The 26,553-nt window shown below is 36.0% G+C and overlaps 1 protein-coding gene across 1 annotated transcript in view; it reads right to left on the bottom strand.

Annotated features, from left to right (window-relative positions):
• Positions 1 to 26,553, bottom strand: part of lilli (AF4/FMR2 family member lilliputian) — a 561,135-nt gene that overhangs the window by 447,057 nt on the left and 87,525 nt on the right. Inside the window, exon 2 of the mRNA XM_081737944.1 lies at positions 17,364 to 17,450. Within this exon, the coding sequence (XP_081594070.1) occupies positions 17,364 to 17,401 (38 nt within the window). The 5' untranslated portion in view covers positions 17,402 to 17,450. The remainder of the gene's footprint in view (positions 1 to 17,363; positions 17,451 to 26,553) is intronic.

The following is a 26,553-nucleotide window of genomic DNA, read 5'->3' as shown; positions in this document are numbered from 1 at the left end:
GAACTGAAAAATCTTTCCTATCTTATTTGTATAGGACGTCTTCTACACCCTAAAATGTTTAGGCACTTCCGGCAGGATTAGAATGATGAAATTTTGCATGATTGTAGCCTTCCGGGACTAACCTACAGGAAAATTGCCAAAAGTGAATATTTTTAGTTTTAAGGGGTCTAAAGGGGGATGAAGAAATTCCCATGTTATTTAAATGGGCGTTTCCTTGGGCTACAAAATCTTATCTTTTAAATAGTTGACATAGAAAAAGGAACTTGAAATTCGGTAGACTTGTGGTTTTAAGAGGTGCGAGGCCGTAGGCTAGCAAAGGCCTGGGTGAGGGGGCAAAGAAGTTCCCAGCTGGGCAAATTCAGGAAATATGAAGAGCAAACGCGGAGGTCTGGAGCGGAGCCCCCAGCTAGCCAAAGGCTAGTTAATAATATAAAAGTAAATAATTAGGATAATAGAGCGCCTGCTGCTTATACAACCGAACATCTCAACAGTTTGGTTGGTTGCATACAGCTAGGCGTTCCGTTAACTTCATAGCAAGTTTGAGTCCCGTTTCTTAAGAGTAATAGCCCAGTCAATGAAAGTTAAAAAACATCAAAGTTCGGAAAAAATTTGGGTAAAGCTGATTTTCTCCCAGGTGATAGACCACTATAAGAGGAACATTTTCCCAAAAGTCCCCGCCCCTCCCCCTGGAGCTTTCCCCGCCACGCCCTCTCAAAGTTAAAAAATGAGCGTTTTAGAAAAAAGGCCATATCTTCAAAACTAATGGACATATTGACATGCTTCTTTTTTTCTCGTAATCTGTGAAATGTGCTCTACAATTTTGTATTCCTTAAAGTGTTTCATAAACCTAATGGTTTCTTGGCAATTTTAACCTAAAGAGTAAAAAATGAAAAAAATCGCCTGCGCCATTTTGTTTTTCCTCTTATATTTCCTTAGTGAGTTGTGATATGGAAAAATGTTTCAAATAAATCTTAAAGAGCATAAAATTATCTTTCCAACGGTGTATATATTGTGGGGTTTACTCTTAAAATTAGCCATATAGCGAGGTAAGTTTGAAGACGAGCGGGCTCAAATTTTCGCCTCAAATATCAGTCACTATGTTTCATTTTGAAAAAAAAAAAAAAAAAAAAAAAAAGACAAAGCTTTTTGTTTTTCAAATAATAAACCACTGCATTGTTAGAAAAGCATTTTCGTGATATCCCTTCTCTCCTCCGGATCTCCCGCTTACCCCCTTCCCATTCTAAAGTTAAAAATGAGCGTCATCCATCAAAAGAAGTTTTGTAGTTGTCATATGATTTTGGTATTAATAAGAAAATATTAAATAAAATGTAGTTTTAATGTGGTTAAATGACTAAATGAGATTTACTTTATTAAAATTAATGTTTCTATTGACTTTTGCAGTATGTTTAGACTATGTAGGCTGTATGTGTAGCGACATTATTGTTCACGTTGTTGGCATCACTGCCCCCTTCCACTCAATCTTTATCAGACTTCGTGAAGAACAACCGAGTCAGTTGAGTCATAACAACTAGGTTGTTGTGTTCAGCGTCTCTGTGAAATACTAATTGTTTGATAACAATGGCCAGTTCAAGTTTCTCATGCATTATTTGTGGGGATGAATTGGATGGAGATACCGTAATAGTTGAAAAGGGGCTGAAAACGATTATTGAAAATAGCTTAAAGCTCAGCGATGGGTTTCATGAAAAGTTGGAAGGAAAACAAAATATTACAGTTCATAAAAGATGCAGGCAAAATTATACTCGACCTTCGAGTATTAACGCTGCTATTAGAAAATCAGATAAATGCGAAAGTAATCCATCTTCAATGGCATCTTCGGTTTTAAGGAGTTCGGAAGTGAAATTTGACTTTAGAAAAGATTTTCTTTGTGCAAAACCAGCAGAAATTGACACAAAGGCACCTTCAAACCGAAGGAAACCTATTCACATTGTAACGACAATTGAAATAAGAGAAAACATGCTGAAAAAGTGTGAAGAAAGAAACGATACCTGGGGACAGAAAGTAAAGGCCAGGCTTCTCAGTGTTAGCGACCTTATAGCTCCTGAAGCAAGGTATCACAAATACTGTTAGAGATTTTTGTAGAACTACCAAACATGATCACAGGGAAAATCTTGTTCGTTCTCCAATATTTTTGTGGAAGATTTTAATGACTTGAAAGTTACCAGAGGAATTGAATGTCGAACGGTACACCCCATATTTCCAATGAATGTTTTGTGGATTGCAGGCGCAGATATGCAGCCTGGGTGGAATGGATTCATGACCTCCGTAATGAGTAGAAGAGAAGATTGTGAGGATACATATATATTAAGAATTCCCTTTATAAACATGGATCCTAGCAATCCATCAACAATTTTCTCTGCTCTCAGTTATGCTGCAGAACAATGTCAGAAGCAACGCCGTGCCTGTATTATTACGTTCGCTCAACCATTGTTTTTAAAGGCGGTTGAAATTGTAGCGTCAGCAAATCCCAACAGTGTAGTGTCAAAAATTATTCTGAGGCTAGAAGGATTCCATCTATTAATGTCTTTTATGGGTGCTATTGGAAACATAATGGAGGGGAGTGGTTTGGAAGACCAATGGGCTACAGTTTACGGTAAACTGACTGTGAACCACATGTTGAATGGTCACGCATACGCAAGAGCTGTCCGAGCATATAGCCTTACTGCTTGTGCGATTGTTAAAGTGATGAAGAGCAGTTTTCCTGAAATGAATGCCTCTCTTGCATATTTGGAAAATATTTCTAAAGATCTTCTTGAAAAGGGTTTTAACGAACAAAATGTTCTAGAAGAACCAGCTGTTAAAGAAGCTTTGAGCAAATTTAACGATTTCTTGCAGGAAATTAGAACTTTAAGCAGAACAATTAAGCTGTGGGTTAATCTCCTTAGGTGCATTGACCTTATAATGCTGTTTATCTTTGCAGAAAGATCAGGAAACTGGGATTTACATCTGAATACAACAATTCAAATGCTCCCATATTTTCATGCTGCCGGACATCTCCCCTATGCTAAATCCGCCCACTTGTATGCACAAGAGATGTGCAAACTTGAATCAAAACTCACAAATCAAGAACTAGTTCTTTTTAAGGAGAAAGGATTCTTCACTATTAGGCGGAAAGGCAAGTACTAGTCAGGAACGTGGTCTGATATGTGCATAGAACAAGATTTGATGCGACCCATAAAATCTGTTGGAGGACTGACACATGGCCGTGGCATTACTGACAATACTCTTTCAAAATGGGTACTTGAAACACCATTCTTTCTCAAATTCCATGAGGCTGTAGAAGATTTTTTCGGAACAGCAATGCAGTTTAGCGAACAGCACGTTGAACTACGAGAATCCAGAAAGAAGAAAGACTTGTCAGACTTACAGAAGTTTACAGCTTGGTTACAAGAACACAATCCTTTTACAAAGTTGTTTGGTGAACTGGTCTCTTTGGCCACTGAGTTTGTTTGTGATGATTCAATAAACTGTGATCAAGCATACGATGTCGGTTTGTCTACCATAAACAAAATTAAAGGTAAAACTTTCCAAGAACTCAAACTGCACAGAAAAGATATGGTGAAGACACAGGCAGCACAGAAGCCAGCAAGAGTAAGATCAAAAGAGGTCAATATCAATTCTCTAACAGTTTTTAGTCGGATATTGTGTGTCTGTGATAGCGCCAGCAAATTAAAGACATATTTCGAATATGAATTGACAGTACGCCCCAGCTCAGTTTGACGAAGTTTCTCTTCTAAAAGGTACAAAATCATCCTTGATGAAAGTTTTTGAAGAAGAAATCATCGAAGAATTAGATGTAAAGGATGCAACATATATTGTAGACGGAGGGTTTCTTTTTCACCATCTGCCATGGCCAAAAAATTGTACCTTTGGAGCTGTCTTAGAGAACTATTGTACACGTGTTCTTAATAAATATGGTCAAAAATCTATCGTTGTTTTTGATGGTTACCCTAGTGAGCCTACCACGAAAAATGAACAAAACAGGAGAGCGGCGAAAAAATCTTCACAAGACATAATTTTTTGTCAAAACACAGTCTGTGCCACGGGAAAAGACGAGTTCTTAGGTAATAGAAACAATAAGAGATTATCGTTGGCTCTGGGGCTTGAACTCGTGAAACGGGGATTGACTGTAATTACAGCAGAGGAAGACACAGATGTTGACATTGTAATGACGGCCATTCAACAGTTTGAAAACTGCTTCAAAAGTTATTGTTGTAGGATCTGATACTGACCTGGTAGTCTTACTTACTGCTTTGTCTCCTGAGAAAGAAAGTGCTTCTGTTTACTTCTGTAAAGAGAAAGGTGGTGTGACTCCGAACACACGGTACTTCAGGATCGAAACATTGATTGAAAAGTTTGGAGATTGCCGGCAACTACTTTTGTTCTGTCATGCGTTTACAGGGTGTGACACGACATTGTGTTTTTATGGTATGGGCAAATTAAAAGTAATAGATATGCTCAAATCACCGGAATTTCAAAAATGGGCCAGAGTGTTTTTAGATATTTCAAAATCTAAAGGAGAAATATTATCTACAGGTGAAAAATTAGTTTTGGCTTTGTATGGTTTGGGAAAATACTCAAATTTGAATGAAGCCCGATACCACAGATTTTTGTCTTTGACAAAGAAAAGTTCACTAAGATCTAACTTTGACCTGGCCAAACTACCTCCAACTTCTGAAGCGTGTAATGGACATTCGCTCAGAGTATTTTTGTAAGTACAGAAATGGTTACGAAATAAACTTCCTGACACAGAATGGGGTTGGAGGATAGAATTAATTAAAGAAAACGGACGCTCCAAAAAGACATTGAAACCTATTCCCACATCCAAGCCATTTGCACCAGACGAGCTTCTATACATAATATCATGTTCGTGTAAGCAAGGATGTGGCCAATACTGTAAATGTAAAATAACTAAAATAGATTGCTCTGCAATGTGTGAGCACTGTAGTGGGTTGTCTTGCCTAAATTCACATTTCTATTCCGAGGAAAAACTTGTAGAATCATCATACGAAAATTAAATAGTATACTGTATAGCTACGGAAAATTAAGTTGAAAATACTGCAGTAAGCATAGGGGACATGTTCAAAATTAAGATGTAAACATAATAAAAAATGTTATAGATATAATTTCATATGCTAATTGACTGAGGAGATCCAAGGCAAAAAATAGGGAAAGGGAGAGCAAACAAAATATTTCAAATTTTTATAGTTTGTTTGTTTATCTAGAAATTATTAGATTTAGAAAATAAAATAAAATAGTTTTATGACTTTTTAAGAATAAAACAGAATGTGAAAATTATCAGTGTGTTGAATAGTTTTGGAGATAATACCTTTTGTCAGAAACGCTTATTTTTAAATTTGGAATGGTAATGGGGATAGAGTAAAGGTTAAAGCTTCACAGGGGAGGCAGGACTAAACAAAAATGCTTTTCTAACAATGCAGTGGTTTATTATTTGAAAAAAAAAAAAAGCTTTGTTATTATTATTTTCTTCTTTCGAAATGAAACATAGTGACTGATATTTGAGGCGAAAATTTGAGCGAAAACTTACCTCGCTACATGGCTAATTTTAAAAGTAACCCCCACAATATATACACCGTTGGAAAGATAATTTTATGCTCTTTAAGATTTATTTGAAACATTTTTCCATATCACAACTCACTAAGGAAATATAAGAGGAAAAACAAAATGGCGCAGGCGATTTTTTCATTTTTTACTCTTTAGGTTAAAATTGCCAAGAAACCATTAGGTTTATGAAACACTTTAAGGAATACAAAATTGTAGAGCACATTTCACAGATTACGAGAAAAAAAGAAGCATGTCAATATGTCCATTAGTTTTGAAGATATGGCCTTTTTTCTAAAACGCTCATTTTTTTAACTTTGAGAGGGCGTGGCGGGGAAAGCTCCAGGGGGAGGGGCGGGGACTTTTGGGAAAATGTTCCTCTTATAGTGGTCTATCACTTGGGAGAAAATCAGCTTTACCCAAATTTTTTCCTTGCAAAAACCTTTATTGACTGGGCTATAAAGAGACTATTGCCTCCCACATTGCAACTACTAGTAAAATTACTGAACGAATACTGAAAAGTAAAACATTGTAGCTCTAAAAGAAAACTTTTTAAAACAATACTTTCATAACACAAGCCGAGGTGAACCAAACTCATACGCTTGCAGTGTGCAAATCTAAGGAGTTCTGCTGCCGACCGAGCCTGTTCCTAGCTAAACTCCGTCACCAAATATACTAGACGATAGGCTACTCGAACAGGTGGATGGATCTAGCCCGAGCCCGGGGGCCTAGACCCCCCAGTTGTTTGAGTGACAAAAATAATTGAAGTTATTATTTATATATTTTTGGAAGTTTATAGTGAACTCATGATACCTATCATAGTCTGGGTTCTGGTTGCCTCTCCAGTTTTTACTTTCTAGATCTGCCACTAGCTACTTGCCAATCGTATTTCCTTCAGATCCGGCTAGCAGTTACCGAGGAATAGAGGAATGGAGTGCCACGTACATACATACTTGGAGTGAAAGTATAAGTCCCGTATGCTTATGCCGGGAACTAATAAAAAAGGAGAAATTAACTTTTTGGCAGGATAAAATACAGAAACGGTACTAAAAGGATTAAGTGCGAGTGAACCAGTTCCCTAATTTAAAAAAGAAAAAAAAACTAGCCAATAACGCTGAATTACCCCGTCAATACATAATGCCAAAAAAAAAACAAAAAAAAAAAAAAAAAAAAACAGTAGGTACGGTACCGTCAGTTTAACTTTACAGTTCATTTAATCTAATTTAATCTTTGCGCTTGTAAACAATATGTACAACAGTGCATAGCCAATTACAAAGAGGCTGCCATGATTTCAACAAAAGTACTAGGAATTAACTAGATGCATTGTGTAATCTGTGCTTAGGTCTAAATCTGCAAATTTCTCAATCTAAATTATATGGAGTGGGTTCGTCCCAAAGTTCAAGGATAGGGTTACGCCCGCGTACTCCCTCAAACAGCGCTGTATATATATATATATATATATATATATATATATATATATATATATATATATATATATATATATATATATATATATATATAGTCCTGCTTAGTGCATTTTATCAAAGCATTCTTTTAAAAGCCTGTTGTGTTGTATGATTGCGAAACACTTACTTTAATGAAAGACGCAGACTGAAAGAATTTGAATACAAGAATTTTACGAATGATCCCAAAAGAATGGATCTAAAGATTGCAATTTTCACCAAGAATTTTAGGAATAATCAAAAAATGCAAAAGATTGCAATCTTGGCCAATAATTAGTTTTTAGATCAGGACCCACAAAATTTTTGAACGGCTCCTAAAGCGTTTTTTTTTCTTCTTTTTTTTCAGAATAAGTACATCATACTGAGTTAAGTGTTAGTTTGGGTTCTGCTACACTATATGTAGTTCTTCAAATATAAGGTGTACAAGAAAATTTTTGATTGAAACATATTGGATCTTTTGATCCAATAAAATCCTAAGCCGAGTATTTGGATTCAAGAGGGGCGGGAATGGGGAATGCCATAAACTTCATAACGAGGAACTGCATAATCTATACCGTTTACCAAACATCGTTAAAATCTAAGTCTAGAAGGCTTAGGTGGACAGCACATATAATCAGAATGAAAGAAAGTGGGAACGCTTTCAAAATTTTAACTGAAAACCCAACTCGAAAAAGATCATAAGGAAGATCTAGGCGCAGATAGGAGGATAATATTACAATGGATCTTCTAAAAATAGAAATATAAAAGTACATATTGAATTCTGCTGGCCAAGGACAAAAGTCAATAGAGAGCTTTTGTGAATGTCGCATTGAAACTGGGTTCTGCAGGCCACAGAGTTAGTTAAGTTAGTTTTCAATTGTTTTAAAAGTTGTGCAAAAACAGCTAAAATGCACTTTTGTTTTTAATTTTCGTGTCAATATATTTCTGAACAAACATAAGAAAATATGAAATGTAATTTGACATGTCAACTGCACAACGAGAAACTAGAGAGTAGATAGCCCTTGTAAAAGAGATTGCCAACTGCAATATAACTACAAACCTGGTAACATTTTTATGATTCATGAAATTCTTAAGATGTCGCCAATTCTAGAAAAACAAAATTTAACCAAGTTACAAAACTGATTATTACAAACAAGAAAACTGTAAGAGATTTAGGAACTATCAAATCAATATGTATAGTTATATACCAAGTAGACCATATGAATTCAATCTGCCGAATCGTTATGAATTTCTAAACTGGTGAGGAAGACTTTCCCACTTTTTTCTCTTTAATGACGTCCGTAAGTACAGTTACGTTCCAAAAAGAAATGGGCCATTTTCCTTCCTTTTCACATATCCCTATTAGAAGTTTACATAAAAATGTTTGTTTGTGTAAGTCTAGCGTCTCCTTCGAGCATCGAGGCTATAGACATGAACCTACAGCTTAAGAGCCTCACATACTAAACATAATACAAAATTAACCATTTTTATTTTGCTTGTTTTTAATAAGTCAAAGGAGATAATGAAATGCAACTTATCACAATCATAGATAGTGTTATTCTACAACAGAAAATATGAACCTGAAGAATTTTCAGTGTTGTCATTCATAGAAATTGCAGTGTTGTCAAAATAACATTTCCCCCTAAAATCTAAGTTAAGGCGGCGACTAGAGGAACGAACTCAACCGCATTTGATTACGTATCATGTTGTCTTGTTATCCTGTGAACTACTTTTTAAATAATAGTTGTATTTAGTTTGTAATAAACAAAATAGTTTTAACATACAGTTATTAAAATTAAATAATAATGTTATTTAAAAAGTAGTTCATAGGATATCAAAACAACGTGATACGTAATCAAATGCAGTTGAGTCCGTTCCTCTAGTCGCTGCCTTAACTTAGATTTTGGGGAAAATGTTATTCTGGCAACACTGTAATTTCTATGGATGGCAAAACTTAAAATTCTTCAGGTTCATATTTTCTGTTGTAGAATAACATTATCTATGATTGTGGTAAGTTGCATTTCATTATCTCTCTTCACTTATGAAAAATAAGCAAAAGTAATGTAATATTTGCATTATTTTTAATATGTCAAGCTATTAAGGTGGAATTTCAACCACTGTAATGCGTTCAATGCTCTACCACCAGAAATCGAACTCTGTACGCCAGCGCACGCTAGCCACTAGACCTATGAGGAAGGGTCCAGATAATGTTATCATATACAGGGTGTTTCAAAACAACGCCGTCAACGTTTGGGAGTTCATTCCTGACACCAAGATAAGACAAAAAGTATAGACCAACCTGAGTGCACAAATGCTTCCTTTCAGAGTTACAAATTCCCGAAAATATGAAGAAAAAAAAAAAAAAAAAAGTAGTCGAGTGTAAACTTCACTTAGGAATTAATGTGCGCTACACAGAAATACATGTTTCAGAATCCTAAGGTACTTAAGTAACAAATTTTATAGAGGTAGTTTGGATACGGGCATATAATTTGAAGTACTAACCAACCACTTCTATAAAAATTGTTGCGGAACTACAACAATATTCTGAAACTTGGATATTTAGTTAGGGCACATACTAGTTCCCAAATGAAGCCTTGACCCGACTACGGTAGGTCCCATAGTTTTCGAGCTATGGGTTAAATTTCATTTTTCCATGTTCTGGCAGCCTATAACTCCGAAAGGAAGCATTTGTGCACCCAGGTTGGTCTATACTTTTTGTCTTATTTTGATGTCAGAAATCACCTCCCAAACGCTGTCGGTGTGTTTCTGAAACATCCTGTACATGATTCAGGGAGGAAAATAAGGTTATGGAGCTCTGAAACAAGAGTGAGTGTACACTTTTTAAAACAAATCTGTACAACGAAATTCAACATTCTGATGTAGATAAAGGTGCGTATTATCAACCTAGTGTGGAAGATATAGTTCTATCAAATCAACAACAGTAACACCTCAACTTTCGAAGACAACACCATCATCCCCCTTCTCACTTGTGTAAACAATGAAGATATGGTTATCGTCGCAATGTTTTGTGTAAACACACGACGCTGTATTGTCATAAAAATCTTTAAAACATCATCTTTCCTTTCCCGAACATACGCGAGATAGAACGATCCTTTATCATCATTCAAAAAAAAAAAAAAAAAAAAAAAAAAAAAAAGACGTTGATGGCTGGGAAGAATCAGACAAAACCAAAGGTCAAGGTCTGAAGACATGACCCCACGTTGCTATCTACTTTGTGATTACGTTCTTGTGAGTCTCCACTCAGCACATCCTTACAATGTTTACAGAAATAAACTCTTATTGATTAATTCTTATTTTAAAAATACAAATAAAGAAGTCACATCATCACTTTAATTATACAATTATAGAGGACGAGGTTTCAGTCCCTTTGCACTCACCTATTACAACTACAATGTCCATTAATTAGGAAACTATTATGGACTTTTTCATCTCATGACATCAATGATATGATTCACAAAATAGGACAAAATCACGAGAAAGGTTCGACAAAATTGTTATTCTCCATTTTTGTTTATCGATAAATTATTATTTGTTGCGTAAGAGGAAATTTAATAATGTCTTTTAAAGAACAGTCTAAAATTTTACTTTCGACCCGTTTCACAATTCTATCCTGAACAATAACAAGCACGACTGCCAGAAATATGTCTGAAATACTCAAACGTACAACTATGTAATGGAAATTCTCACATATTTTAATGTATATGATCATTATCAGAGAAAAATTATGGCCCTCCATGTCAACGTTTCTCAAATTGTCGTCCACAGGCCATAAGCAGCCCTCGAATACTACCTTGCGGTCCTCTTATAGATTGAACATGAGTCCAAAAAGGACAGAAAAAAATTAAGGTGAGTGTTCAGGCTTGACTATCACCAACAGAAAGCACACATAGCTCCTATCTTTCCAATGTACTTTGTAGGGAGAGAAAACATGCACAATACTTGAATCGCCATCAAAGATGAAAATTCCAACTTTGTCCAAAGATAAATTGACTTAATAATTAACCCTTAAGTACTACGCATGTTTTTTGTCACATTACTACTTCGCGGAGTCTGTCAGACTCCGAACAATATATTGCGGAAAAACTACCGACACGTTAATTTTTGCATATACACTCAATATAACCAAGAGGATAGAGGAAGCGATAATTTGGAGAGGCGGTAGAACGGGAAGTTATGGCGAACGCGCGTAGTACTTACGGGTTAAGAACAGTCCGTGCACTTTTTGATTATTCTGTAGAGCACTTAATTTCACACTTAAGAAGCATGTTTCCAACAATAAAATTCTAACAACAATAAAAGTAACAAAATATCACGAAATTACAGGATTTTTTTTATCTAATTATTAATTTGTCATTGGACAAAGTTTGAATACATTCATCTCTTGACGTTTATCAAATTATTGTGAATATTATCGCGCCTTACCAAGTGCACTGGAAAGATACAGGATATATGCTGCCATCTGTTCGTAATCAGCGATCCTTTAAACTTATCTTAAGTGCATTTCGTATCACAAACAATAGTTAGAAATCTCAAACACTATTTGGAAACTATATAAGCATGCGTTTCTCATTTTCTATCCCAGAACCGACATTTTATGAAATGTATTGTCCTACTGACTCTTAAAAAAAAAAAAAAAACCGAATATGTATTTTCTCCTATTCAATACCAACAATATAAAACTACGGGATTTTGATTAATACTGCTTTAATAATAAAAGATACTCGTATTAACATACACTCAAAAGATTATTAATAATAATAATACTAATAATGTATATGACAAATTGCTTTCAAAGGAGAAAAGAGTATTCTTGTTCAGAGAATATTTTGACAAATGAAAGTAGTCCGCACTTGACAAAAGTTTAAGAAACGCTGCTTTGTTATTATTTTCTTAGTGAGGCATATAAAATTTGGTCTCCAACCTTAGGAAATTACGAGATATGAGCAGCATCGTATTATAATTGAGATCTATCCTTTTTTTAATATCCACCATCTTCTCTTCTTTTTTAGATTAAATATGAAAAAAAAAACTTGAAACACATATCTAATTATTTTAATACAGTGTCCTCTACATCTAGAACGAAGAAAGTCTCCTGCGTTCTGGTTCATTTACGCGGGAAAAATAAGGTTCGATACTTTTTGAACACACCTCGTATATCACTTTTATCCAGAAAACAATTTTAAACAAATACAAAAAATTCCAATTCAGCATACATTTTAACGTTGATTTAAGTAGGAATTTCAAGAAAATTAAATTTTTACGAAAGAATAAGCAGTTCGCATTTCAGATTTTTATTTTTCTAATATAGAGCCGGATGACTGAATTCGGATAGTTGGAGTTCTGATATTCATTCTGATATTTAAGTAAAGTATAACCTTCAATAAGAATATATTAAAAACTATTTTCTTTTTTAAAGTTGTTTCAGTATTGAAGAGACTGATGATATGATGATGCAAAAAATTTCCTGGCACGACACTATTGAATAAAACTGGAAGAGACTATAACAAAAAGATCTGCATAAATAGGAATGTAAAGACTGCTTCAACTTAACTTTACAAATGTATGTACCGACAGTAAACAGAATTTTCCTTGCATAAGTAGAATTTTCCGTGCATACTGTCAGAAGACGTCCACGTGTATTTATCTCCAGTAATAAACACGGTGATATGTGGTCTACCAAAGAACAAGCAAGCAGCCAAGCGTTTCGCTTCGGAATGAAGTTACGCGGAAGAAGAAGAAGTGGGTCACCGAACAAAACTTTACAAGAAGTCGGAGAGCTAGAAGTAGTTAACTTCCTGCAACTTTGCGGCTACATAATTAGAAGTCAATAAGCAGGAAATGAGTTTCAAATTAGTGTCCAAACACTTATAGGTGACCAAATGATTAGCAAACGATTGAAAACGATATGTGATCAATGCTGTCACTGAACTAGGTTTTATTATATGTATGTAAAACGTACTAAAACTATAACACATTGAAATCTTCTCAAGGCCTTTCTAACAAAAAGTAAGCTTTTTTATTTTTTAAATGGAACAATGAGTGACGTTGCTGCGAAGTCAAAACACCGCATATTACTTCTTAGTACAGCAATTAATATAAGATGAAGAAATACTTAAATTTCGCTGAAAGTATCAGTACTTGAAACTGCGTAGTTTTAGGGTTGCCAACCCTGGAAAACAAATAAATAAATAAATAAAACAGCACCCCCTCAAAATTCCCTATGTCTATGGTCCAAGTGTGAAGTATCTCTGTTCGGATTCATCCATGGGAAGGAAATGTACCATCCTGCTCAAAAGTGCATTAGCACTTGTACTCTGTATATCCATTTATTAATAAGCTTAATAGATATATTTTGCTAAGAATAAGAAAGTAAAGTCGGTATTGATCGTTTTATTGTATTTACCAATAAGTGCCACTTCTCTAAAATTATCTAAACAGATGAACAAGATATATTGTTGATAGATGGTGAAAGGTTACAGTTTTGGATTTACAGAATGAAAGCTACTTTTTAAATCTATACTTCGCATTAGATGGAAATGCTTCGATCTAGATACAAATTAGAAAAAAAAAAAAAAAAAAAAAGCCATAAAGGGCTGGTAAGAAGTTTGTACCGGTCACCGGCTTTAATCAAAGGAACAGCAATATTGGTATACACGCTTTCCCATCATACCTATTCCGTCTATTAATACAAAACTTGGTATAGCCATTTCTTATCCCCTATAGTATTTTTCGATATATACTTGGATTGTGTGCTTTCACCTGGGGCCACTCCAGAGGAGTCCAAAGTTGATGGAAGGGATTTCTGTAGTGAATATTCCCGACACTCTTCCAATTTTCCCTGTTCAAGTACACCAATGGACCCAATACATAGCACCTCTGGAAAGCTTGTTTTATGCTGAAGAGAATGAACTAAACCATGACTTTCCAATGAACAGTGTTGATGCACTAGTTATTTCACTGCGAGTCTACGATTCTCTTTATATTAACAGGGTTAGTGGGCCCCAGGGACTTACTCCATTGTCCATGGCACTTAATTTTTTGTGCATGAACATTATCTTTGTTAAGTTCGTCGAATGGACTAGGTTTGATTCGGATGTCCGGATGACACGTTCATGTCCGTTCCTTGTCAGTATGATGTGCTTATTCCGTAGAAAATACGAAAATCCGATTTAGGAAAAAGGGTGGTTCACTAAAACGCTCATACAAGCTGTTCGAATTTCCTGTACGTTCTCTAGTTCAGCCGAATTCTACACGGAAAACGGACGAGGAGGAATGTAAAATATTGTCCTCAGGAACATGTGTCGGCATCTGCTAGTCCGATATACACACAATATAATCAACTCCCTTTTACCTCCCTTTCTCTTTTTATTTAACCTATTAACACATGATGTTTCCTGAAAATTATAATGCGTTGGAGCATTTTCAAGAGATAAATTGAGAAACTGCACACTATACGCATTTAAATCTGATAGGGAAGTCCTGCATAGTCTTACTATCTATTATTAAACAATCAAAGTGCATAGTGATGAAGCATGCAGTACACGTACTAATTAACATTTGAGATAGTACGGGATGGAGGTATGGGAAATGGAAAATTTCCGAAAGTCTGCCACAATGGATTAAACCACAAAAAATATTTGGTATGTTCAACTAAAATCAATTATTGTATGGTATGTTCCTTCCACATGAAGGTACTAACTGGCGAAAAAACTTCAAGTAATTAACTTTAAAAGGAATTCTTATTTTTTTTCTTTCCTCTGTTTTTTTAAACAAATTAACAAAGAAAACTCGAGGTACTAATAAACCTATCATGAATCTTCACTAAATACGTAGCGTCCACTTTCTAAGAAACAACCCTGAAATGTTTGTAAGAATATGCGTCTTATATGATACACAAGAACAAAGTTGTTTTGGAGGAATGGCGTTCATTGAATAATGTTTACTGAAACAAAAGAATCCATAATATTTAAAAATGGAACTTTTCTTCGATCATTTAATTGATCTAAACTCACAATGAATATAAAACCGGGCTAATTGGTGACAGGGGACTTTAAAAAAAATAATTATAGCAGTACTTATAGTAAATTATAGCAGGGTTCCCATTTGGCTAACAAACACGAATTCCCTGACATTTCTAGGTTTTCTACGTCCCGATTTACGAATTTCCAGGTCTATATACAATATAAAAGAGCAACTATATTTCTCCCGACTAGAGGGTTTCTAATCTATTATGCGTGTATGTGTGTATTGTAAGTGTGCAGGTAGGGAGTTTTGCAAAACAAACTAATATATTTTTATAAGATACCCACTACCAAATAGCCACGTAAAGCAAAAAAAGAAAGATGGGCTCTCAGAAGTAAAAATCTGTGCTAAAAATTCCCTGACTTTTCCAGTTTTTCATGAAATTCACTGACTTCTCTACGACTTTTTAGTAAGTAGATTTCCCAGACTTTTTCACGTTTTCCAGATTCTAAAGATCAGTAGGAACCCTGTATAGTCCCGGTTCTAACGTAAGATTAACTTGGCCCAGAATAATAATACTGTACATAAAGCATTAAATTCGCATTTAGGGGAAACTCTATTAGTAAATTTCCCGCAATCATCGGGAAACAATGAGACAGAAACATCATTAGTAAACAGAAGGTATTGACAGGCATCGCTCGCGGGACGGTATATTTACTAATCATTGACAATAGGATCAATATTTCCATTGATAATATGAAAACTCGAGTTTATTCCTATTGGGTTAATTGTAGAAAACTAATTTTGAGAAATTAAGAGGGACCCCAATATCAATGCTTCGTAATATGTGAAACAGACCAGCAGTCAGGGCTTAATTCTCATATATTAATGTGACATTCTGATATCGCAGATAAGTAAATAAATTAATTTGTGATCGGTGGGCCACTAAGCTAAACATAAAAGACAGGAGAATAATCCTGAATTATTTATTAGGATCACACAGTGAGTCTTACAAGATTCTGTTGCTAGTACGTCCGTCGGGACATCCATCCATCCACTACACTCCGCACGATATACCTTGAACGGGTGATTATCTTTTTGTAATACATAGCTAAAGCGATTATCTCAGCAGAGTTTCTTAATGGAGTCAATCCGTTAACATCTTAATGGATATAACGGCGACTTTAACGGCGGCTATCTATAGCCCATATCCATACATGAACGTGATTTTTTATTTTTATTTATTTATCTATTCATTTATTTCTTGCCAAAGAGAGCTAGAGTGTGTATATCGACCGAGTTCGTTAATGGAGTCAATCTGTTAACATCTTAATGGATATAACGACAACTTTAACGGCGGCTATCTATAGCCCATATCCATACATGAACGTTATTTTTTATTTTTATTTATTTATCTATTCATTTATTTCTTGCCAAAGAGAGCTAGAGTGTATATATCGACCGAGTTCGTTAATGGAGTCAATCCGTTAACATTTTAATGGATATAACGACAATTTTAAAGGTAGCTATCTATAGCCCATATCTCATACATGAACGTGATTTTTTATTTATTTATTTATTTATTTATTTGCAAAAGAGAGCTAGAATGGATATGTCGACCGAGTTTGTTAATGAAGTCCATCCGTTAACATCATAGCAGGTAACAACGATTTTAACGGTGCCTATCCATATTCCATACATGGAAATATTTCGTGTGATCCTCTCTACTATATTTACCAGTTTATTTTCCTTAATTCTTCTACTTTTCACCAGATTAGGATTCATGTCGTGGATCAGATAAACTTTTCAAGGGTACGGCATTTTTTGCGGTTGTAGTTTACCCATCACTGGTTTGTTTAGCACATATATGTCACCTGTATATAATCGCAAACAGAGAAATGGAAGTTTGTCCGAGTAATGACAATCGATTCTCCAATCAAGAACTGAATGGTCAATGACGAAAGACAAAGCAGACGATTAGGTAATTACGATGTCCGAAACAATTCCCAGATACCCCTAAAATGACTATTTACTCATATAACTTCCATTTACTTTGTTCTGAAATACCGTGTTTGTTACGTGGTTATCACACTGGAAGAATGCGGTCGTGATTTCCTGCTCATTACCGTAATGAACACAATGTTACATATAGACATACACACAGGATGTTCCAGAAAAAAGATGAAATAAGAAATGCCAGGAAAATATCAGTGAATAGAAACGTTTCTATGTATAGTATACATGAGCATATATAATTATAAAAGAACATAATCAATTGTTCCTTTTCAAGTTGATTAGCATTAACTAAGCGAATCATATAACTCTCAAAATAAGATAAAAACAAGTTCCAGTACTTACCGGCCAGATTGTTTTCGACGACCACTGAATCCCTCCATGACAAATGAAGATGCTTCAAGATAAATCGAAACGCAGCGAAGTCTCTGCCTATAAGAACAAAAGAACAAACTATTAGCTATATCAACTCTTAAACGAGGATTTTCGGAAAGTGCTTTGTAATTTTATTGACATGAATACATTTATTCAGAAGCCCTATGTCTTGGATATGAGATACATTTCTCAGTTTATAGTAAAACTTATACAAGTCTGAAAGTATTACCGAATTCCGTAATCGTGAATTGGCTCATCCTAGAGGGTTTGTTTGCATCGAAAACATGGCCAGCCCAGTCTCTAGAATTAATCCACTGGCTGATTCTTTTAAAAATTCATGATAAAATTTAGTCCTACCAAACAGTAGATGTCGAAATTTCAATTATTATCCTGCATAACTTGATTGTCGAGCTCGATTTGAAAGCACAAAAAGTGACGGAACTCCCGAAATTTTGGGGAAGTCTCCCTTAGGCGTTGGTAGGATAGGGACACTTTTGATTGGAATAAAATATAAGATAGGTGTGTGTGTTCTGTGCATGCTTTGCCTTCTTTAAACTCATTTCTGAAATTTCTCCTAAGAAGCTTTGACACCAATTCGTCAGGACTAGCTCAGGAGAGTAATGCTCCCGGAAGTAGGAACGAAAAACACAGTTCTGATTGGTTGGCGTTATCTATTTCTCGCCACGTTGCATTCAAATAGCAGAAATCAAACGATTGTTGTCGGTCTTCGTAGCCGAGTGGGCTACCGCTATATGCTAGTAGCGAAAATCTCTTTTGGAGTGAGTTCAAACCCGGCCCGAGGAGTTTTTTTTTTTTTTTTTTTTACATTTTACATTTTTATAACACTTTTTAAATTAAAATAATATGAAAATAATACTCAAAAAATTGATTTACTTACTTTTGTGCAGATAAGTAGTAGTACGAACGGGTTAGAAGCCCCGCAGGGCTCCTTTTGTTCCCCTTGTACTCCATGATATAAATTTTGTGCAACTTAAAACAACTGGTTAGGATAGCGCGTAAAACAGCTGGCTAGAGTAGCGCGCGAAAACCGTACTTCCGGGAGCATTACTCTCCCGAGCGGGTCGTAATTCGTCTTGGGTCATTCAATTACCTATGTTTTAACGCATGAAAACAAACGTCATGGAAGAAAAAAAAATAAGCTAGATTTAAGTATTGTGAATGGTCTATATACTATGCTAGGTGATATAATCCTTCTTCACAAGACGGAAACAGGTCTATGGAAAATATATGTGCCTCTTCCCTTTTAGGATACGAATTTTAATGAAAGTATAATGGCAACAATTCGTAATGTCAATTGTTACTCTTTTTTGTGTGACCCTCGATTTTAATTCATTTTATATTCTTGCAAATATAAAATTGCTTTGATCACTCGAAGTTAAATTTTGTATAAGCAGCAGTATCCTTCTAATACCTCACGTTACTTTAATTTCCAAGAAATAACATGTGTCGCTAGCGCTCTCGCCTTCGGTCGAAAAACTGTAAAAAGGCTTTTTCAGGCCAGCCATCCTGAATGATATTTTCCTGGGTTTTCCTCATTCACCCAGGCAAATGCCGGAGTGGTACCTAACTTGTAAGTCCCAGGCTGCTTCCTTCCTTCCATTTCCCCCGAAAGTGAGCTCGCCGAGAGACGTTATCCCTCGTACATAATGGGCTAAACGGTCATAAATGCCGAAAGCCCAGAAATCTAATTCCTAATTTCCCCAGAAATAACATGCAAGATAATGCAATTTTTAGCTTTAACCCTTAAGGGATCCGGGGTTTTTGGGGTATTTTTTTAGATTTTCAGTCAAGCAGCTACTGCATCGTCGCTATTTATCCTAGGATCATGGTTCATACCTCATTCTCTTCAGAATTAAGCTGGCTTTCAAATGGTACCACTTGCATGCCCATATCGTATATCAGAAAAGGGAATTTCAGACGGTATGACTCACGTATCTCCATCATGTATCTAAGGCGGGAAAATCCCGAAGAAAGGGATTTTTTGGTAAAAATATCCCTTTTTTCAACTCTGCCCCTCTGAATCCCTCCTGTTTTAACGCAGAAATCTGAAAAATATCTGGTAAATACTACTCGGTGGACTGAATGTTTGTGCAAAATTTCAATCTTCTACGTGCAAAAATAAGTCCGCCAAAAAATAATGAACACAGGCTTAATAAGAGAGAATAAATATTTTAAAATTATGACATCATCACCTATGTCTGGACGCAGGAAGGTGTGAAACCATACGTAAGGTCTTCTATGATGCCTCTGAAAAAAAAAAAAAAAAAAAAAAAGACGAAAAAGCTCAAATAGAAGAGTTATAACGCAATGTACCATGAAACACCCGTATGGTACAAATTGTACCATCGGATCCCTTAAGGGTTAACTTATGGACCAGTATTTACAAGATGAGATAACAAAAAAGGGGGAGTGAGCGTGGCGAAGCTGTGATATGGAAATGAAAATGAAATCTTCGAGTTTTACGTCCCATGTTTATGCCGGTTAGGCTAAAGGAGACGGTGATGATGAGAAATGAATAAAATGGTGGAATGAAAAAGTGGGAGGAAATGGGAGAACCCGAGGAAACCTACGCACACGGTGTTTGTCCACCACAAAGTTCACCTGGTGGGGACTGGGATCAAACCCGAGACTCAAACACCAGAGGGAGCTGTGACATGGCCACATGATCATGCTCATAAGCATATTCTGTTTTCCAATCTTCTTGATATCGCGGATCCTCGTAATTCTCCGCGGCCCTTCATAAAACCAAGAATTATTTTTTGAAGAATATCTTACAAATAATAAAAATGAAGTGACAAATTACAATTTTACAGCATTAAATGTGTCATTTATGACTAGAGACCGGATGTTTAGGCACTAAAAACCTAGAAAATAGGCAGGCAAATAGGCACTAAAAATTTTTAAAATAGGCAGTAAAATAGGCACTAAAATGTAGCTCGAAATAATGAAGAAAAATACTCAATACCATTAAAAAATAGATTCAAGTCATAAATAATTCTCAAAGAATATAGAAACATACTTCTTTGTCAATATCTTCTTTTATTGCATATATAAAAACGAAGCTTGCTATGCATTCCATATATAGTGGGTGAACCTGGAAGATGTGCACATACTTCGGGAGGTGATTTTGACATCAAAAGAATACAAAAAGTCCTCTTGCATGTTGTGGAATTCCGCGTCGTATACGAGTGACAGGGGACCAACTTGGAATCGAAAATCGAATTCTGACAATTGGAACAAGACATAAAAGTGTGTGCATACTTTGGGAGGTGATTCGTGACATTCAAAAGGACTTTTTGTCTTCTTTTCATGTCGCGAATCACCTTCCAACGCATGTGCACATCTATCTGTTCCGTTCCAATTGTCAGGATTCGATTTTCGATTCCAAGTTGGCACCCCTGTCACTCGTATACGACGCGAAATTCCACATGCAGCAGGATTTTGTGTCTTCTTCTCATGTCACGAATCACCTCCCAATGTATGTGCACATCTATCTGTTCTATTCCAATTGTCAAGATTCGATTTTCGATTCCAAATTGGCATCATTATCACTCGCACACGACACGGAATTCGACAAACTACAAGAGAACTTTTTGTCTTTTTTTGATATCATTAATCACCTCGGAAGTATGTGCACATCTTTGAAGTTTACCCTGTGTATATATTGTAACGTACCACGTGCTTGTGTTTACAAACACCTAATATACGTATATATGTATGTATTATTTATGTTATATAAATTATATATTTTCCCAATGAAGGCTTATTTTGAAAAAAATGCATAGAATAGGCAACATGAGGCACTAAAGCAATTATTTAGGCAGTAAAGGTCGAAATAGGCAAAATAGGCAAAATAAAATTGGCTTAAATCGAAACTATAACCCTCTATATAAACATTAAAACCTTATTTTTGATCATATCTTTAATATTAAAGAATAGGCATTTTGCCTAACATCCGGTCTCTATTTATGACAATGCAATACAACATATCATACCAGTTAAGCCTAACATTATGAATTCAACACCCACCTAATGTAATGGTGCTGTTTTCCAAGCATCAACTTCTGTATGTCTGAACTAAAAACTGGATAATTTCAGACGTAGATCCTGCTGTAAGTTAAGTAAGTTCCTGTATTTGTTTTTTATATGTACGAGATGGGAAAGTGTTGTCTCAAACAGATATGTAGTGGGAGAAGGTAGATGTCTTTTGGAAATTATAATATAAACCGTCTTAGATTGGAACCAAAATTCCAGTAATGGTAATGAAGGAAACAGCATTTTGGACGTTGAATCAAAATACACTTGATAAATTGTTCCTCGACAGGGGAAAAAACTGTTCCGAGCCTAGAAAGGGAGTTTTCATTCACTTTTTAGAAAGGACAAATCGGAAAATATAGTTGAGACGTCATTGACCTCACCTTAAATGTTCAATCATACTTGTGTGAGAAAGAAATATATTTTTCCTTCTTCCAAACGATTGCACCATAAATTTAACTTGCACGGTGGCTCAGTGGTAGAATGTGGGGTCCCTAGTTCAATCCCAGCTTGCGCCAAGTGGACTTCGTGGTGGACAAACACCGTCTTCGTGGGTTTTCTCGAGGTACTCCCATTTCCTTCCACTTCATTCCACCATTTCATTCATTTCTCATCATCACCGTCTCCTTCAGCCTAGCTGGCATAAACGTAGGCGTAACACTAAAGTATTTCGTTTCATTTTCATAAATGTAAGTTCTTGATTATTGCCTCTATCTCACCCTGCAGAGAAAACACAGGGTCCCTTAAACTCAGTGTGTCACAAATACAGCGTGTCAAAATGTATTTTAAGCCTCGAGTTGAAAGTAATCAAGATGTTAAAAATGTCCGCCACATAAGCGAGGGACGAGAGCCACGTAAAATCATTTAAATTGTGTGTTCCTGATTACTTCCCATGTCATTACAAAGGTCAGAAAATAACAGGCTGTTAAGAGGACGGATCCAAATAAAATTGCCAAAGTCTACTGCCTCGTCAAGACATTTTGGAAGGTATGTGGTACTCTATTAATGAATGAATATGTTGGACCAGGTACTGCTTCAGTATTAATAGCTTATGTTGTTGATGCTGAGATGTGTTTTGCATGTATCTTTAAGTCTTGGTTGATATTTTCATTACTTATTCATTTATCCTTTTGTATTATATTTTCAATCGCTGAAATCTGGTAATATTTCCCAGATATGAGCAACCTAATAAGACAAAGTTTAATGAAAGCAAAATGTACCGCGGATCTCCTTTGAGCTTCTCGCGACCTCCCAGGAGTCCAAAGACCACAGATTCACAAACAATGCTCTATACTATAATATTCTTGGTTACAGTCATCTTGTGATTTTTTTTTTTTTTTTTTTTTTTTTTTTTGCGTGTGTGTCTGTGTGGGCAAAAGGATAATGATAGAATCCACAGGGAAAGTGTGTGCATGTATCTAGAAACTGTATGGACTGTAGCAACATCTGCAGATGATGCTACTTCTTTGAGGAGAGCCATGTGAATTTTGCTGATTTGTCACATTCCGGGCGTCCAGTAACAATAATAAACGAACTACAATTTAAACAGATAAATCGTAATGACCGACGAATTCGTCTTCGAACATGTTTAACATTTCGTTATGCTCAGTGGTTCTCAAACTTGTTGTTACCGCGACCCACATTAAATATTAAAATGTACTTTGTGGCCCACCTACTTTTATTCAAGTACACATTGTCATTCTACGAAATGGTGGTATTTCAAACCAATTAAATTTTGAAAATCATATTTCTAATTTTTCCATAGAAAGCTAACACAATTCTCAATGCAATGCCCTACCTCATGACAAATTCTGACTCATCCATTCTCTTTCCATCCTAACCCAGCATCTCTACTGATAGTACTTACTTTACAACATATGTTTTTGCATGCAAATACAATTTTCACAATTCAAAGGAAAAACCTCTCGCGACCCACCAAAGAAACGGCCCACACTTTGAGAAACACTGACATAGAGCCTTTCAATTCCAAGTGTGCCCTCGGAAAATATGTGAAACACACTTCGTCCCCGGCGCCCTCTTACGGATGAAACCTTTCCTTCGCTTTGGGAAAACAAGTGAATGACCTCAACTACTATTCAGTCGTTTGATTTTGACAAGTGATGTTGGTAAGCTGCTTAGAATGGCTAACAAGATAGTGCACAGCGAAGCCCGTGAAATAATTCAATGCGGCAACACTGTCCGTATTCAAGTATTGAAAAATCTTGGCCAAAGCAATTTGTCCCTTCTTGTTCGAGAGAGATATTGGAATTCATACATCGAAAGCAGCACCAGCAGAACACTTGAATTAGAAAGGCTTTAGTATAATGTGGTGTACAACAAGCTGAAATTTGTCATGCGAAGATGGACTATACTCTCAACAGACGGACCTCTACGGTGAGCAATGTATTTTGAAACTTGTGCCATGATGGGAGACTGTGTATACCGAACAGTAGTTTTAATATGAGCTTTTACTTTGCATATATTGCTGATATGTTTCCTATTACATCTGCTTCTAAATAAGTTGTTGTGCGCTACTTATTGATCCGCCCTCGTACCTTTATCCTTTATCAGTACCCTATGCTATAAAATAATCAATGTTCTCCGATATTTCTACTTATTTGCGAGCAACAAACATACATTCTACAACAGGTCTAAACACTTAATAACAATTAGCATAAACGACATATCCATGTAACCATCTATCTCTCGCAAACATCTATATGACAGTGATTACATCTTTTGACATAATTTAATCACCATCATAACAAATATTGCCTTGTTGATGATCAAACGAAACCAAGTGTAGAGCAGTCGAAGCAAGGTAAACTTTCTCTTAAAGAGTGTGAGAATTAGGTCACATTAAAAAACCCCTTTCACATTCAAGCAGCTAGACAACCAGCTGAAGCTAAAAAGAATCAGAACTAATTATTCATGAGATACTAATAAATTTATTCGGTAAATCGATACGATCAACATGGAATTCCAGACAAACCACCCTACACTATTGCTTCAGCGTACAATTGGTCTCCATTTTGCAAAACCAGGAAGTTGACTAAGACCACGTGCAGCCTTGGAAATTTTCTACCTTCTTATTACACACTATTTCAAAATAACACGACATTTACACATTGACATGACAACGCATGTTCTGTTCTGTGGCGATATCTATACTCGTATGCAGGAACTATGCATTTCAAAATACAGCATGCACTAAAACATTCAGACAGACCATGGAGCTCAATGGTAGAGTTGAGTTGATTTTGAGTTTAACGCCTCGTTCAGCAGCGAGGGTATATAAGACGTGGATATATACTGATTAACGTGGAATCTAGACCACACGAGCTCCCGCCAGGAATCTAACCCGGGTCTCCCACGCCAAAGGCAGCTCAGTGGTAAGAATCCTCACCACTAATTTAATACCAGCTACCGTTAAGGAAGCGTTGTACACAAACGCCGTGTGTGGGGGGGAGGGGGTTCGGATAAATTTCAAAAAGCATTTGTAAAATGATGAGAAAAGATAAATGTACTATCTAGGTGCATTGGGTAGTGGAAGACAAACCGTGGAATCGAAAGTATAAAATACTTAAGATTTTAATTTTTTAAACTATCTTAAATACAAACCGAATTAAAAAAAAAAACATTAAAAGGCGGAGAATAAAAACGTTAAAAAGCAAATAATAATAATAATAATAATAATAATAATAATAATAATAATAATAATAATAATAATAATAATAATAATAATAATAATAATAATAATAATAATGGGTGAAGCAAAACATAATTTATTACTACTAGCTATACAAAACTGAAATTGTGCCAAGCCAAGCAAATTAATGTCTAACACAAGGATAAGTCAGAAGTTTTGCAATATTCTGGTAAACTATATGCATTTATTTATTATAGTACAACGAGAGCAGGTTAATATTTAAAGTATAGCTATACTCGTGTTGGACTCCTGCAGCCACCTTCCTGCCTGTTCCTCGATTCCACATCGATACTACTACTAGTCCTTAGAGACAAAGGAGTCAGCCACCTCCTGCTGATTGGTGAAGCATTGTGATTTCGGAAAGTGCGTCATGGACTGAACATATAGAAGTCCGAAGAAGCAAAATCAGAACTTTATGCCGGGTGCGGTGCTTCAACTGTTCCGAATGAAGATTGGCATTGATGTTATGGCCGTTAAGAATGAATTCGAAATGAATTATCCCCTCGTATTTCCATCACAAAAAGAGCATGTCTTATGCAGAAACGGTTTGGCCCTCAATCATTGCTTAGAAATCGTTCGGATTTCGAAAAAACAGCCACTTTTCATAGCATGTGACAATTCCTTTAAGGAAACGCGCATCAAGCGGATTTTGCAACAGTTTTCAGCACACATCCACTCTCCTCTGGCCCTGAACTGAGGCCAACTCATGTAGCACACTGTCGTGTTGGTTCTTCCGAGTTTGTTAAAAATGAGGCACTACAGTGGACTGGGACATGCTGCATGGATTTGACAGTCGTCGTGTGCTGGTGGATCAATTTTCCTCAATGGCGTGTCGTTTGACCTCAGAATGAGTAACACTGGTGTGGCCGGACCTTCCCCGATTTTAACAAGCTATACGAAATTTCTGGAATAAACGAGTTGCCGCGCCATGGTTCACTGAACCGTTCCCTTTCACATGACGAATGTTTTAGTTTGTTGCCGCAGTGCTATTATACAGTAACAGTTAAAGTATAAAACGTTGTTGAGCATTCATCGTCACTATTACTAAAAGCTGACATTAGAAGTGTGGGCACCCACAGCTAAGGCCAAGGAGAGTCATCTTACTCTAACTTATGGCTTAAGTCCCAATTAACTCCTTGTCAAAGAGTTCTGCTCGTATATAATTGTTTGTTTCAACCAAATATAGAGTAACATATTTTGGGAGACCCATTCATCATATTCTACCATTAATGGCACGTCACCTACTGAAACTGGGAAGTTTCCATACTCCACGGTCTTCAGCTAACCTCTCGGACTTCATATACGATTTTTATGTTCTGATATCGTCCATCAAATGTAGCCTCCTTCTCTATTCTGCCACCATACCTTCTAGCACGTCCCTCATGATACAGTTCC

Source organism: Thermobia domestica, chromosome 14 (assembly GCF_964235325.1).
Source record: "Thermobia domestica chromosome 14, izTheDome1.hap1.1, whole genome shotgun sequence".
NCBI classification, from domain to species: domain Eukaryota; kingdom Metazoa; phylum Arthropoda; class Insecta; order Zygentoma; family Lepismatidae; genus Thermobia; species Thermobia domestica.
This window is presented reverse-complemented; position numbering and strand designations above follow the sequence as displayed.